This window comes from Mycotypha africana (assembly GCF_025528875.1).
Source record: "Mycotypha africana strain NRRL 2978 chromosome Unknown BDF20scaffold_9, whole genome shotgun sequence".
Lineage (NCBI taxonomy): Eukaryota > Fungi > Mucoromycota > Mucoromycetes > Mucorales > Mycotyphaceae > Mycotypha > Mycotypha africana.
Genome location: NW_026515733.1, coordinates 717,763 through 732,266, shown reverse-complemented (window position 1 = coordinate 732,266; position 14,504 = coordinate 717,763). Strand labels below are relative to the sequence as shown.

The window sequence follows — 14,504 nt, the reverse complement described above, 5'->3', positions numbered from 1 at the left end:
CGATACCACTCATAATACAATTGTCAATCCTAATACAAATACAACAGCAGCAGCAGTAAATTCGTATTTACCAGCCGAGGCTACCATGTCAAATGCCAACAACCCACAAAATACTGAGGCTCTCAACAATGACACGACACCTGCTGATAATAGTAACAATGGTTATAACATTCGGAAGCACAATGATATTCAAGCCATGATGAATGAAAGTAAGCCATCCTCAAATACCTTACCTTCCCCATCCAAACAATTCCATTTAATGAATACCAATCGATTATATGAAGATTATTGATAAAGGATATAAAAAAGATAGTAAAAATCACACATTCGATTTAAAAAAAAAAAAGCGGAGTTTAGATTGAAGAAGAAAGATGAACGCGAGTGTTTGTAAATTATTCTTTTTTTTTTTTTTTTTTTTTTTGTACAGCTTTTGCCAATATGATGTCGCACTAAAAAAGATTAAGTTGTCGCATAAGCTGAAAAAAAAAATGACGCATTAAGGAAATAAAGAGTGTCGTATAATATGAATGAATATAACTGCTTGTCTTTACTTGAGAATTTCTTATTTTTGCAAATGGACTTTAATTCATTTGACGGTCAAGGAAATGGAGATTGCGATGAAGAGGCAACCAAAAAAGTAAATGGAGCTCGAGTTACCAACGATATAAAAACTCGCGCTCTACATTTGGTTGATACTCACCTAAAGACAGTGCTCAAGCAGCTGCCGTAAGTCTAGAGCTAGAGCCGAGAACCGTCCAAAGGTGGGTATAAAGCTTGGAAAGAAGGTCCAGATTCACTTTTTAAGACTATCGGACAACATAGCAAAACTGCTGACGGCATGCTTCTTGCTTAAAGAGCGATATTTAGAAAACAGTAGCTTATTTATCTGCTGTACCTTGACAGATGTTTCTGTTCGTATAAGTTATCTGACAATTCTTCGTGTAAAAGCTAACGAATGATGTATACCAAAACGGGAAAATGTAGACGTCGCTGAAGTGATTTCGTTTCAAACTCTACTTCCACGTCTTACACAATCCAGTTCATGTAGTCTGGGTGCTCCTGTTTAACATTGTCTTTGAAGAGCAATGTTAAATTTTGCCATTTTGTGACTTAAAAAAAGCATGAAACATTTCTTTTGAACTTTTGATCTCTCCTAATTTAATTATTTTTTCTTAGTTGTCAGAGCAACTTAATATTAACACGATGGGTGTTAAGGAAATTTGGGTTGTACGTCACGGCTTCCGTGAAGACTGGGTGAACGATGATCCCTACTATCCAACCGGTCTTCGCAACGATCCAACTCTTTCTGATTCAGGCAGAAAGCAATCACAGGAATTAGCCGAATTCTTGAAAGACAAGAACATCGATCGAGTCTACTCATCACCATTTTATCGAGTCTTAGAGACAGTTTACCCATTTATCGAAAAGAGCAATGTACCACTTTATGTGGACTATAGTATGGCGTAAAGTATATACAGTGGGGGGGGGTAGTGATAGCCAATTCTGCATAATTGCATATAATATTAATACTCACTATTAACGAATATGATTGCCTCGATGTAGCGAATGGTATGGCAAAGCTCATGGCAGGGTATTGTAGTTGAAAGTTCTTGAAACTGTAGTTCTTAAAAGAGGTCGAGCTTCTCATGAAAATTTTCATTGTAGTATCTTCCTTGTGCCCCATTAGTCGAATTAAAAAAGCTTTTTCCAAAGCTCAATATTGACGACCATCATTCGTGCATTCCTCTACCTAATGGCATTGAAACGGTTCAGGAATGCCACGTTCGAGTCAAGAAAGGACTTGATTTATTGTTAAAACAATTGGATAGCGAACCTAACCCTCCACACTCCATTGTTTTGGCGGGTCATGCTGCGTCTGCCATTTGTGCTGTGCGTGGTTTGTTAAAAAATGCCAACTACCCAGTACATTGTGGTACTTGTTCTTTGTCCAAACTGGTACGTTCCGATAATGGTGCTAGCTGGGAGTTGGTAATGAATGGCAGTTGCGACCATTTAAGTGAGGGTGAACAACGTTCGTGGATGTTCACTGGTGACGTGCCTGATTACGAAGTAGAAAAGACAGATTATGAAGACACCGTATAGGTCTGTAACAATTCAAGTATTTATCCCACCCCTTTTGACTCGTCATCACAAGCGAAAGCCAGCATTTTGAGAACCCAACGCTCATACAACTGTGTGAATAGTAGTATCTCGTCGAAACTTTTGTAATAAATTTTAGACAGAAACTGTAATTACTTCGTTTGCTGCTTTTATTTCGTCTCCTTTTCGTTGTTTACTTCATTCATGGTATCATCCCCACTGAACGACTTTTTCAGTTCCGTCCTTAATTCATATAATTGACTCAACTGCTCATCGCTCATTTTATCTAAGAGCTGTGAATCCAGTTTCTTTCCCCATCCACCCTCGGGTACTTGAAAACTCCTCACTAAAGGATCGTGAGAAGGTGCTGTGGAATCTTCAGCTAATGGGGCTGTTTGCTCTTTCACCATGTCAAGATAGCTAATGACACAAAGGAGAAAAATAATTTAGTATTAACACAACAACAAAAGAGAGAGTCGTCTAGTGAAACATGGTCATTTACGATTGCCACTGAGATACAAAGCCTACTATATGAGCTGGATTATCGATGGTTTTATGTCGTTTAAACTCTGCTTTGACGTATTCATCTCCTAATGAACGCATAGCAGGCGGTAGTGAACGATGAGCACGCAATATTTCTCTAAACAGCTTTAGTGGCGCCAATAAGATTTTTGTCTCCTGAGCGGCAGGCATTATCTGTGAATTGAAGTAGGCTAAATTGGAAGGGATAACTCAAACAATGCAAGTGCAAAGGCAACTAAGTGAAACAACAACCCTGTACAATATAGCATACTGTAAAAAGTTAAAGTCAGACCAATGGCATGCTCATTCTAGAGAAATACAATCTCCGTTTTTCATTTTCGTTTTTCTGGTATATACATAATATGAATTATATGTATGGTTATTCAGATCTTTCATAAACACGCCACTTGAAGTAACAAGGTGGGTGGCCGGGCGTACTTCGTCATATCTCCAGACACAAATGTTAGGAGGGTGATCGTTTATTTAGCCGGGAAGTATCATCATTATTTCCATGAATGGAAGGATCAAAGAGTTTCCTCATCGGTCAAAAGTTGAAGTTCCACTTCAATGGCAGACGATTTATACACAACTTGTGGTTTTGAATGATAGTTTATCAATGTTCATTTGTCGCATGGTCTGCTTGCACATCGTCAACAAGCAGCAAAAACGCATCATTAGACAAACTAGCACCTTCAAATTTGACATTTTTGTCAACTAGTAAATGAGAAAATTTCCATTGTTTTTTGGTTTTTTTTTTTTTTGTCTCTCCACTTACAATGATGGTACGAAAGAAGTGGTTATTCACCGTTATCAGTATCGTAGCTCTTCTTCGTGCATTACTCTTGATATACCACTTGTTTTAATGGAAGCTCATCGCACGTAAGCAACCTGATTCATATACAAAGAATTACTTTTCCTTGTCAATTGATTTGACTGTTTGCAACCTCAAATATATATATATATATATATATATATATATGTCATTCAGAATGTAGCTTAACTTGTGCACGAAGCCCTTTAGCTAATTGTTACCATCAGTCTCTGTTTTGATAACATCATATCACCTATGTTTGGGTTCACTTTTGTCACGACACTTATAGAGTGTATCCATAGGTGTTCTGGTGGCATTTTACTTGCTGCCTTAGTTGCCTTTATCGGTGGCAGCGTTGCGTTTTTCCTGATGCGACAATACAACTTTGCATGCCTCTTAAAACTGTCTTTTTCCAAGCAAGAGAAATAGGCAAGATATCTTGTTGGCCCTTATACCTACTATCAGCACTGAACGCTTTATTATAGTCACATTCCTTTATCTTTCAAAGTAACAATGGAAATATGGATAGGATCTCAGTTTGCTCAGAAAGTGGAAGAGTTATCCAAAAAGGCAACATGGTGGATCATTGGGGCGAAAGTAGTGGAGAAAAGATTTTGCAATTTTCATCACTTAAAAAGAAAGTGGATGATGATAATGACGTGGAGTTGGTGAATTTAACAGCAGTCGTCATCACCATGGATAACAATAACGATGAACAATTATAACAATAAGCGTTTAACTATTCTGGCATCGACTCCTTCAAAACCAAGCAAGAGCAAAGGTTTTCGATACGTCAATAACTGCTTTCTTTTATTGCTAGCAATTGAAGTTTTCTATCACTGGGGAAAATAGTTTGTCAAAAGTAATAAACAAAGATGACCTTTTCAGGCATATAAGCTGCATTGTAACATTGTAAGTTTGTATTCTCCTTTCTCCATTACTTATGCTGATGGTAATACGATGTTAGGGAACTTTTGACTGCATTTAGTACAGACACATACTCTTCTGCCTCGATAACCGCAGCAGTACGGCACTATCAAAACTGCAAATAACAATGATGTTCCGGTTAAATGCATTCTTAAATCGTGATATCCTCCTCCCTTTGGACAAGTAGGTCCTAGGCTTTGCTCAATTTGATGTCTTTGAGCGATAAAAGGCGGAATAATGGGATTGCCTTGTGCATCATAACCTTGCACGCCTTTAGAGGCAGCAGGCGTGCCACCTATTACACCCGGATAACCGTTGGGATTATTGTTTATTTGTTGTTGTACTTGTTCACGCTCTCTTTGCATTGGTGTTGGGCCGCCATTCGGTGCTACAAAAGCATAAGATGGAGCTTGTTTCTTTTCTGATACATTATTATTATTGTACATATTATCTACAGTAGCTTAAGTCAAAGTGATCCAGACTATTTTTACTATAATGACTCATACTGTAACAGAAGAAGAAAAACGCATTTCAAAAATACAAACAGCATGAATTTCCTTTCATTGTTGATTGACAATAGGGTTGGCGGACATTCAATTTTAAAAAAGTTCAGATCGTCTCAGCTGTCATTGGCCGAAATCCAGATGGGACAACGATCACAGAAATGGCAATATTATGCCAGGGCAGACAATCCTCAAGTGGCTGCTCCCCCACATTTACATTAACCTATTGCCATGTTTGTCATTGCAACAACCGCCAACGTTTTTAAAAGCACACACATTTTAAAAAATAGCGTACGAGGTTTGCGCGATGTTGCCTTGAATAGAACGGTACCAACCGCCCGAGGTAAACTGTCAAAACGAGACTTTGCAAATAGATCAGTGACTGACATGCTGTGTTGGCCCAGGCAACGTTCAGGACGTCAATGCTTTCCTAAAAGCAATTGGACGGAACACAGAACAATATGCAGAGAAATTCGAGGTAAAGACATTGGAACAAGCTTTCGCAATTCAGTTGCTAATGTGTACTGACTTTGTTATTCAATTGCTTTCAGACTTGGGATAAATTATTCACGACAAGTAGTGGCGTTATGAAACATGACTTGGGTATTGACACAAAGTCTAGAAAGTAAGTGAACTTCAGTTGTAGATGCCTTGAAAATTTCAATTTGGATTAAGCATGCGTCAACAATAGGTATATCCTAAATTGGGTAGAAAAATATCGACAAGGAATTCAACCTTATGAGGTACCTCTTCCCAAGCCCAAGTCTAAGAAGAAATAAGTCATAACTGCTACATTTATCTTAGCATGCAGCTGTGTATATACCTATTCATTGTATATTTATTGCTAATGAAATAAAAGAAGACCAAAAAAAAAAAAAAAAAAAAGAAGAAGCAAACTAGGAATCATAGCCGAATATAGCAAAGGCAGAACAGTAACATTGCTTCACCAGTCATTCACTTTACAAGGATTGATGGTTTTTCCTTTGGTCAAGGGAAAGCCATCTAAATAAAATTGCCAGTTGTGTTTTGTACAAATTAACTTGCGACCGACTACTTGTCCCCAAGTTGCTAAATCGACATGTTTATGTGGACACCATCGATCTGCTTCGAATATTTCGCCATTATCTGCCCTGACTCTTACACGATTACCGTTTATTGCTTTGATAGGTCGACCTACGAATTTTCTAGGCATCTGATGATTGCTACTGTTTGCATCGACCACCATGCTTTCTGTTGCGTCATTCGAAGGAACAGCATTAGATGTGATTGTAGTTGACGCTGTCATTATTCTGTGCTTACTGTTATCCGTGGTTGCAGTAGGTGCCATTGGTTCATCGTCATAAGCAATAGCACCCTTAGCATTCTTTGTTTCACTATCTTCACAATGGCTGCTGCTGCTGCTGCTGCTACTACTACTACTACTGCTACTACTAGTACTACTAACGCTCATATGATCTTGCTCTGTCCCTGTGATGGGTAGTTCGTTCGAAAATGAAACCCTCTTTTTCGTTGAGAAAGCGGATGGTGTCGTTGGATCACTGTTATTACCCGTTATTATATGCTCAATAGTAAGATTTTGAATTGTATTTCTCACCGTTTCAGAATCTTGATTAATGAGCGGCTCGCTTGATCTTGACTTGTACTTTTTCTCTTTCATTCGTTTCTTCTCCTTCTTTATTTCTTTTTTAAGCTGCTTTCGACTCTTCTTGTCTAATTTGGAATAGGGATCATCTGCAGTTGCTGTAGTGGTTAACATTCGATCATTACCTAAAACGCTGCTGCTGATGGTAGTACTATTCTCGATAGGGGGTGGATTACGAGCCGGTTGCGGCTGATCTTGCGTCCGAATAGCTTTTCGCAACAAATCTTTAACAATTGGTAGTAGTGTGATAACCTTCAATTGAACGATGAAACATGAGCATAAATTTATTACGTAATTTTGTGATCTAATGTGGGGGAATGCGTTTGCTTTTTACCTTCCAACTGCTTTTCGACAGTTCACGTAAGTCGCTCACCTATCATATAACATTGATTACAACCATTCCAATCCACTTAATCAAATACTGCGACTTACGTAATATAACCGATTTTCCTCCAGAATGGCAATGTCAAGATTCATCTGTTCTTCTGTCCATCGTCGTTCTTGACCGATCTGCTCTAAGAGCGTAGAAGTTCTCTAGCAAAAGCAAGATGAATAAGCAGTTCGGTTCACACATTTGAAAACAATATAAGTATTAGAAACTCACCATTGAATCCGGTAACGGAACAAATTGGCTGGGAACTGTCGATAATAGTACGAAGTTGAGGAGCTTAATACAAATGTCCGAGCCTAATTGAAGTCTAATACTATAGTGTTACCGTTTGCTATGGAGTTTTGATTGGCAAATCCAGAAGCCAAATAACTCTCGAATAAATGGAAGGTATCTTCTTTACGTTTACCCATATCAAAATGAAAGAATAACAAATTGAAAAGAGATTTACAAAATGCATTTTTTTTTTTTTTTTATTTCATGATGAAGCATAATAATATTTAAATGAGGTACGTGACGGTGAATAATGTTTGTTTGTGTATGTATTATGCAAAGCTACTAATAGTGAAGAAGTGACTTTATTACTATTCTTCTTGACGACGACGACGTTCTTTCAGTTCATGGATCTTGTATTGGATTTCGGATAGATGATTCAGCAATTCATTAATAGTAGCTTCTTTACTGTCAAGTTTCTTTGCAATAGTCGATTGGCCTAGTATTTCGACCAACTCTTGAAATTGTTCCTTGTATTCCTTTGTCTTATCTTCCAAATCTGCAATTTTTGTTTCCAATGCTTCGACTTCTGATAGACGTTCATTTAGATGGCTTAGTTCATCTTCTTTTTGATGCAGCTCCTGGCGTACTCGTCGAAGTTGCGCTTCTTTCTCGTCTATCGTTAATGATTTATGGTCCATTTCTTTCTGTACTCGTTCGATTTCGGCCCTATCTAATTCTTCTTCAGCGTCTTCTTCTATATTTGTGACATCTCGCAATTGGGATGGCAAGGGTGAAGCTGTTGCTGAATCGGATGGTCGTTGTGTCTTCTTTTCTGCAACAATGGGTGATCCGAGAGGTGATCTGGTTGGGGAATCTTTATGGTATGAAAGGAACTCAAAGCTACTACTTTCATCAGTAAGTGGCTCATTGAAAAGAAAGCTTTCTGGTAAATGAACAGGTGATCTTCTGGCTACTTCTACTGTGTTTTCAAAGACCAAATGCTTATTTTTGTATGCGAGATCTTCGTTCCTTGTAGGCTCATATTCTGACTGTTGTTCCATTGTTCCTGACTTTGACTCTTCAGTTGCCTCCTTCGAGTCCTTTAATTTGGTCTTGGTATCCTCTGTGGCAGCCTGTAAAAAAAATGAAAAAGTTGTCAAACACGATCTGCCAATCTAGAATTGCTAGAAAAGCCTAGTCTTACTATTCGTTGTTCTGCGTCAGGCGACAGTGTTCGACTGTCAGACAAAACCGCTCTGTGCTAAAAATAATGAGACAATCGATGTTATTGATATATTCAAAAATATAGTTAAGTCAACTACTACTGCTTTGATTTACTTTTGGCAATGCCGGTGACGACTGCATTGGCAAAAAACAATAAGATCAGTTTGCAAGAATGTATTTTGATTTACTATTTCAGTGTCAGTAACTCACTGCTTTATCTCTTGTTTTCATGGATTCAGGCTGGACGTTTTCATTGTTCTTCATCTTTCCAAAGCCTGTAATTGAGAAATGACGAAAAGCGACAATAAAGCAGAGATTATAATGGAGAAGTTTAATTTTTTCCCTTTTTATAATAGAAACAGCTTGAATTTGTACAATAACCTGTGACCGCGCTGGATGAAAAGCGAGCGTGGATTAGAAACGCGCTTTGATCCCCCTCAAACCCCGCAACGTTGAAATCTCAAAAAAAAAAAAAAAAAAAAAAACAACACAAAAAGCTCTGTCGCAAATGTGATACTAGCAATGGATAATATGGCAGCATGAATAGACTCCAAACTTTAGCAAAGACTTACAGAGATAATTAACTGACGCATGCATTTAATTTTGCTTAATTATCTTTTTCTTTGGCACTGATTGGGGGAATATTCTCTATTTTGCGGCATTTAATGTGTTATAGATCATGGGCTTGTTATCTTGACTGGAGCTTCTTGCCTTCCTTCCCTGCCCAGATATCTGCATTATTCTTGGCTACGTTGTTCAAAAAAGCTACTTGATCTGCTACTGATTTTAAGGCGCCCAAGACCACACCATTGCCGGTAGTAAAATTGTACATATAGTAATGAAGCCCCACCTCGTTACAAAATTCTTTCACTAACGGCACACAGGCGCGTAAATTATGGCGCGGTAATCGGGGGAACAAATGATGCACTGCTTGATATTGTAATCCGCCATGTATCCAATCCAGCCATTCTGGACAATCGACATCCATGGTCGTACGTAACATCTTTGCAGGGAAAGGCTCATTGGGTCCTTTATCTTCAGTAGACATTCCGAAATGAGATAACGTAATCTGAACATGAAGAGGAAAAGTCAACATGTACGATATAAACAAGTAAGCCATTCGGATATTCCAAGTCGGTAAGGTAGATAGTAAGCTACTATACCATACGAAAAATGTAGCGATGCCTGTTAATTCTAACTTTCGCGTTCTGACATTCTTTTTGGAGAAAAGATACATGAATGACAAACGATGTAGGTTAAAACGACCGAACGCTAAAATGAGATAATAGAGATGATGTTGACGTCTAAGAAAAAATTTCGAGACGGTATCAAATGGTAACACGCGTTTGTAATACGTGGAATAAATATTGTTGAAGAACTTTGTAGTAATAGCAAAAAATGGCATATGCTGAATATCGGGGTCGTGCTCAGGATGATTGGTAACGATGTGGTGCACATTATGATTATCTTTCCACCAACCTAAACTGAGTCCACCAATAAAATCGGCAATGATCACACCAATGATATGATCAATTTCAGAACGGCCAGTTATACCATTATGACCCGCATCGTGAGCTGTGAAGACGAGTTGATGCCAAAATAAAGCCATAAAACAGGCACCTGTTATATAATGCCATGTTGTGGTTCCACCTAGCGTGAACCATAATGATAAAGAGATGAAAGATAGATAGCGACATGACTCTATAGCGTATTTCCAATAATTGCATTTAAATAGACCTCGTGCTTGTATCTTCTGTTCTAGTCTTCGATAAGCTTCTCGTATCTTTTCTTTGTTCAGATTTTGTTGTGCTAAAGAGTCCCTAGCTAAATCTTTTGAGTGATGCATATAGAGCTCTTCTATAGCATCATCAAACGCTTTCATGTCGAGGTTACCATCCCACGTTGCGTTCAGAGCTAACGGTTGCTGCTGCTGTTGTTGTTGTTTGCCATCATGATGTGTCATACTATCATCTCGTTTTATCTGCTTGTTGTAGTCAGGGTGGTGTATCATATTGGGTACATAGTCACCATAATAGTATAAATTAATCACTTTTTCATAAATTCTAGGTGGATGCATTGTACGTATCTCGTCTGTAACATCTCTCCCTAACGCACTTTCTAAAGCGGCTTCTCCTCCTGGATGTTTCTTGATGAAATTATTAACTTTATATACTTTGGATTCGTAAATGAACACAGAGTTTCCTTCTTTGATGAGTCGTTGAAAATCATTTTCTGTGATGATGCGTGTCGCGGGAGCATCCACAGTAGGCGAAGATAGCAGTTGTTCAGGGAGCGTTATATTGGGTGGCATATCTTCCTCTATCAGTGTGTAGTGAAAGATTCTTTATAGATAAGACGATCCTGTCGAGGCTATAAACAGTAGAAGAGGTAAAACAGAGAAATGAAAGAAAAGCAAAGTATTTGATCTTTCTTATAGGAAGAAGAAAAAAAAAAAAAAAAAAAAGAAAAAAAATATATCTGTGTCGTGCAACATAGGCTGCAGTTTATTCTCATTGTCGTTGAAAAATAAGGCCAAGGCTTGGAGAATTGAACCCCTTTATTTTGGCTCTGTGTAACCGCAAGCAATTAAACTGACCAATATAAAGATGCTTCCTCGTACGCTTTTATTTAGTCTTAAGTTTTCAAAGAAGGATAGCCAAACTTACGATCAAATAAAGAGTTCAATATAAATGATACTCGTTAAACTTATTGTGCACTTTGATATTGCAAACAAGCTCATTGCAATCTATCAATAGAGCTTCGTGTAGCTTATCAATCCTTTTCATAAGGGCTGTGGTGCAGAGCCTGCAACATGTACAAATTTCAAAATACACTTGGGTAACGACTTAAAAGGCTTATCGTCTTATTATAACAATAAGTCGAATGACCCTCATTGGAGGGTTATGCTTAAATATGAGCAGTATTCTTCAACAGTTGCCCATTTGAAAAACTTCCAGATACAGATGACTCGGACTTTAAATGAGATTTTTTTATAATGACAAAGTGGCCCCTAAACACTTTAACAATTTGTTTCTTATACCATAGCCTACTTCACTTTCTCTCTGTCAGGCTTTCTGATGGAAATATATATTTGTTGAAATCATGGAAGCATCAGCAGAAGTGAAAAATGCTCCCTCGAGGCATTACTTTTATAGAAAGGCCTCTCAGCCTGATCATAACAATGCGTTTATTGCCAACAAAAACAATGACAACAGCTCTACTGCCTTTGAAGATCGAATAAACATGTTCGTTCATAAGACATCAGTCAGGGCGAGATTTGAAAAGATAAGTAATGAAGCTACGCAGGATTTACTTAGACGTAAAGCAGACAGAAAAGCGCGGAAAGAAAAAGAAGAGTTGGCTGCTCGTGGAAACAACCTTTTTAAGAGCACTAGTGACGCCAACAGAGAAACGTCTAATGGCCGTCGTTTAACTTCTGTAAAGCTGCCCGATACTGCAGCAAGTGAACACTCGCATTTACAGCCTATGGCTCCAGATGGTGATACAGAGAGAGAGATTTTCACAAAACTTAGCACTTTAACACCAGCCCAACAGAATTCTTGGTTAGCGAATATACACGACGACGCCATGTTGATGAATCCTCACCAATGGTTAAAGCTAGCTAGTTTGTTCAATGTTAATTCTAAAGCAGCTAGAATGCAAACGTTTTTGGATCTCGAAAGTACAGACGCTGTATTAGAGGACCGTGGCATTTCGAAAGAAGATATCAAACCTTTAGAGAATTTTATGGAATTACGAGATATACAAAATAGAAATTATGCTCGCGATGCGTAAGTATAAAACTGATATGCCGATTGTCAAGAGAGAAAAGAACAAGAAAATGAGCTTAAAAAGATGACAAATATGGCAGTTTGATTAACACATATGGATAATATTCGGCTGATAGTGTCGCAGAAGGTGTCAAGTGTTATAAAGAACACAGAATTAAGGAAGCAATGGAATTTTATAAACGAGCATTAGATATGGATCCTAAATATGCAAACGGATGGTTTCACGTTGCTGAAGGGTAAGAAAAAGCATCTCTAAAAATGTCTGGTATCAAACAAATGCTTGAAATCGTAGTTGTTAAATGCTATGATTTTGTACATAAAAATAGTCTCCTTCAACAGAAAAGGCTAGCTGATGCGGAAGAGCATTTGGAACGCGCTTTAAAATATGATCCTACTCATGAGGAAGCAAAGGCTCTACTGGCTAGTCTTCAACGGAAAACAAAACCAAAAAAACAAGATGAATGGGATTTAGTGGATGACTACGGTGAGCCCATCAGTCAAAAAATAGAGGAAGATAAAAAATCACATACACAGAGCCGAGACTCTTCGCCAGATGACAATAAATCGATATCAAAAACAAAAGCAAAATCAAAATCAAAATCAAAATCAAAATCAAAATCAAAATCAAAATCAAAATCAAGATCAAGATCAAGATCAAGGTCAAGGTCAAGGTCAAGGTCAAGGTCAAGGTCAAGGTCGAGAGATAGAAGGCGAAAATTATCACAAAGATCACGGTCTCCCGGTACTTACAGAGACAAAAGAGATAGCCGTCGAAAACGTCGTAGCTCAACTGATAGATCGACGTCTAGAAGAAGGGAGAGGTCAAGCAGTAGACATCGTGAATCCTCAAGACATACCAGAAGACGACGAAGACGTGCCGAAAGTAGAGAGGAGAAACGTTCTGAACGTTCTAGAAGACACAGACATAGAGATGATAATTATGATAGGACAGCTGATAGAAGGAGAAGAAGAAGTAGATCGAGGGAAGATGAGAAGCACTCAGCAAGAAAAAGGAGTCGATCTAGAGGAAGGGATGATACATCGCATAAAAGTTACCGTTCAAAAGACGAGGTTGAAGATACCTCAAGCCGGAAACATCGCCACAGAGAGACTAAAGAGGACGACAGAAGTTCGCGCCGCTCAAAAAATGACAACGATAAAGACACAACTACAAGACTTAGATCCAGGGACGATGAAGTTGGAAATGACAGAAAGAGGCGAGGATCCAAGGATGCTACAAAAAGTCCTATCAAACGAGATAGACAGGCTGATGAAGAGGAGCCATCGTCAAAACGACGTAGGCTTAGAGACAATGATGACCGCTCTAAACGAAGAGATAGATCAAAAGAAGATACCCAAGGCTCCACTAGGCGACATGATTCTCGCGAAGCAAACCAGCGCAGTTCAAGAAAAAGCGATATTTCTCTTGATAAAGAGAATGACAAAGGACGCTCAAGAAATGATAATGATAGCAAGTGAGACAGTTATAATGTGTTTATTAGCTGACTTGTATTAGATTGTATACATGAATAAGGACCTTAAATCTAATAAAAGTATAATATACGTTTTAGCAATAAGAATACCTTTTTGGTTTTTTTAAGGATTTCAATTTACTGTTGAAATTACGTTTCTAATAGCAAGGATTTAATACAACTGTCAACCCCTTCCCGTAGGATAGCAAAAAAAAAAAAAAAAAAAAAAAAGTTTACCACAGAAGCAATAGCTAAGTTAGCAAAAGATTTGATGTACTGTCTAGAGCTTCAGACAACCAGGATCTATTACGTATTGACCCTATCAATTATTGTCGTGGCTTTTTGTTTTTGTTCGAAATGCCATCAATACATATATATTGTCTCTTAAAAAAGCGTATCATAAAAAAAAAAAAAAAAAAAAAAAAAAACAAAAACAAAAGACCTTTTCCTTTTATTTAGTTACTTCAAGAAACTAAGCATGTAGTATGGTTACTGTTTAAATAAAAATTACCTATTTTCTGTACGGTGCATATCCCCTTTTTTTTGTTCTGATTTATCTCGTCAACTTCATAGTAGTTTCACTACGCTTAGGCATTCCCTCATACCTCTTTTTACAGATCCAGCTTGTGAAAGAAAGCGAGTGAGCGTTTGTAAAGCTCGCACATGATCGTTCAGATATTGACCTGACTGATTTCTACTATCTTTTTTATTTGCAATTGCACTTTAAACTATTTTTCTAGCAATGAATAAAAATTACATTGCAGATCCGCCCTTTTTTTTTTCATGCGTGAAATAAATCGTCTATTGGTTACACAAAGTGGCTTAGGTGGCTCCACCATTTGGTGTATGAATAAAATGGGGGCTAATGGATTTGTCATGGTTCGGTTTCAATAATTGAGAATAAATGC

The 14,504-nt window shown here is 37.9% G+C and overlaps 8 protein-coding genes across 8 annotated transcripts; 3 read left to right on the top strand and 5 right to left on the bottom strand.

The window, feature by feature from the left end:
• Nucleotides 1-1,203: 1,203 nt before the first annotated feature.
• Nucleotides 1,204-2,103, top strand: BDF20DRAFT_915500 (histidine phosphatase superfamily; the record flags this gene model as incomplete). Its single annotated transcript, XM_053084327.1, has 3 exons — nt 1,204-1,463; nt 1,564-1,591; nt 1,666-2,103. The coding sequence occupies 3 exons, from the start codon at nt 1,204-1,206 to the stop codon at nt 2,101-2,103; spliced, it is 726 nt and encodes a 241-aa protein (XP_052933489.1).
• A 167-nt stretch (nt 2,104-2,270) lies between these two features.
• On the bottom strand, nt 2,271-2,793 carry BDF20DRAFT_824461 (uncharacterized protein; the record flags this gene model as incomplete). The annotated part of the gene is made up of 2 exons (XM_053077896.1): nt 2,271-2,520; nt 2,603-2,793. The coding sequence occupies 2 exons, from the start codon at nt 2,791-2,793 to the stop codon at nt 2,271-2,273; spliced, it is 441 nt and encodes a 146-aa protein (XP_052933488.1).
• A 1,473-nt stretch (nt 2,794-4,266) lies between these two features.
• Nucleotides 4,267-4,877, bottom strand: BDF20DRAFT_695051 (uncharacterized protein). Its single transcript, XM_053076056.1, has one exon. It carries the CDS (start codon nt 4,804-4,806, stop codon nt 4,375-4,377), a length of 432 nt encoding a protein of 143 aa, XP_052933487.1. The 5' UTR covers nt 4,807-4,877; the 3' UTR covers nt 4,267-4,374.
• Nucleotides 4,878-5,034: 157 nt separating this feature from the next.
• BDF20DRAFT_1002960 (IGR protein motif-domain-containing protein) lies at nt 5,035-5,728 on the top strand. The gene is made up of 4 exons (XM_053074640.1): nt 5,035-5,206; nt 5,268-5,341; nt 5,415-5,488; nt 5,555-5,728. The coding sequence occupies exons 1-4, from the start codon at nt 5,095-5,097 to the stop codon at nt 5,640-5,642; spliced, it is 348 nt and encodes a 115-aa protein (XP_052933486.1). The 5' UTR covers nt 5,035-5,094; the 3' UTR covers nt 5,643-5,728.
• BDF20DRAFT_885982 (uncharacterized protein) lies at nt 5,714-7,365 on the bottom strand. Its single transcript, XM_053081964.1, has 5 exons — nt 7,222-7,365; nt 7,110-7,144; nt 6,938-7,039; nt 6,840-6,878; nt 5,714-6,757 (listed from the first exon to the last, which is right to left on the bottom strand). Exons 1-5 carry the CDS (start codon nt 7,304-7,306, stop codon nt 5,807-5,809), a joined length of 1,212 nt encoding a protein of 403 aa, XP_052933485.1. The 5' UTR covers nt 7,307-7,365; the 3' UTR covers nt 5,714-5,806.
• On the bottom strand, nt 7,360-8,779 carry BDF20DRAFT_885978 (uncharacterized protein). The gene is made up of 3 exons (XM_053081963.1): nt 8,448-8,779; nt 8,314-8,370; nt 7,360-8,242 (listed from the first exon to the last, which is right to left on the bottom strand). Exons 1-3 carry the CDS (start codon nt 8,472-8,474, stop codon nt 7,478-7,480), a joined length of 849 nt encoding a protein of 282 aa, XP_052933484.1. The 5' UTR covers nt 8,475-8,779; the 3' UTR covers nt 7,360-7,477.
• Nucleotides 8,780-8,812: 33 nt separating this feature from the next.
• BDF20DRAFT_885975 (fatty acid desaturase-domain-containing protein) lies at nt 8,813-10,276 on the bottom strand. Its single transcript, XM_053081962.1, has one exon. The coding sequence runs from the start codon at nt 10,213-10,215 to the stop codon at nt 9,022-9,024; it is 1,194 nt and encodes a 397-aa protein (XP_052933483.1). The 5' UTR covers nt 10,216-10,276; the 3' UTR covers nt 8,813-9,021.
• A 1,159-nt stretch (nt 10,277-11,435) lies between these two features.
• BDF20DRAFT_915493 (uncharacterized protein) lies at nt 11,436-13,603 on the top strand (the record flags this gene model as incomplete). Its single annotated transcript, XM_053084326.1, has 3 exons — nt 11,436-12,124; nt 12,241-12,360; nt 12,451-13,603. The coding sequence occupies 3 exons, from the start codon at nt 11,436-11,438 to the stop codon at nt 13,601-13,603; spliced, it is 1,962 nt and encodes a 653-aa protein (XP_052933482.1).
• Between the last annotated feature and the right edge of the window lie 901 nt (nt 13,604-14,504).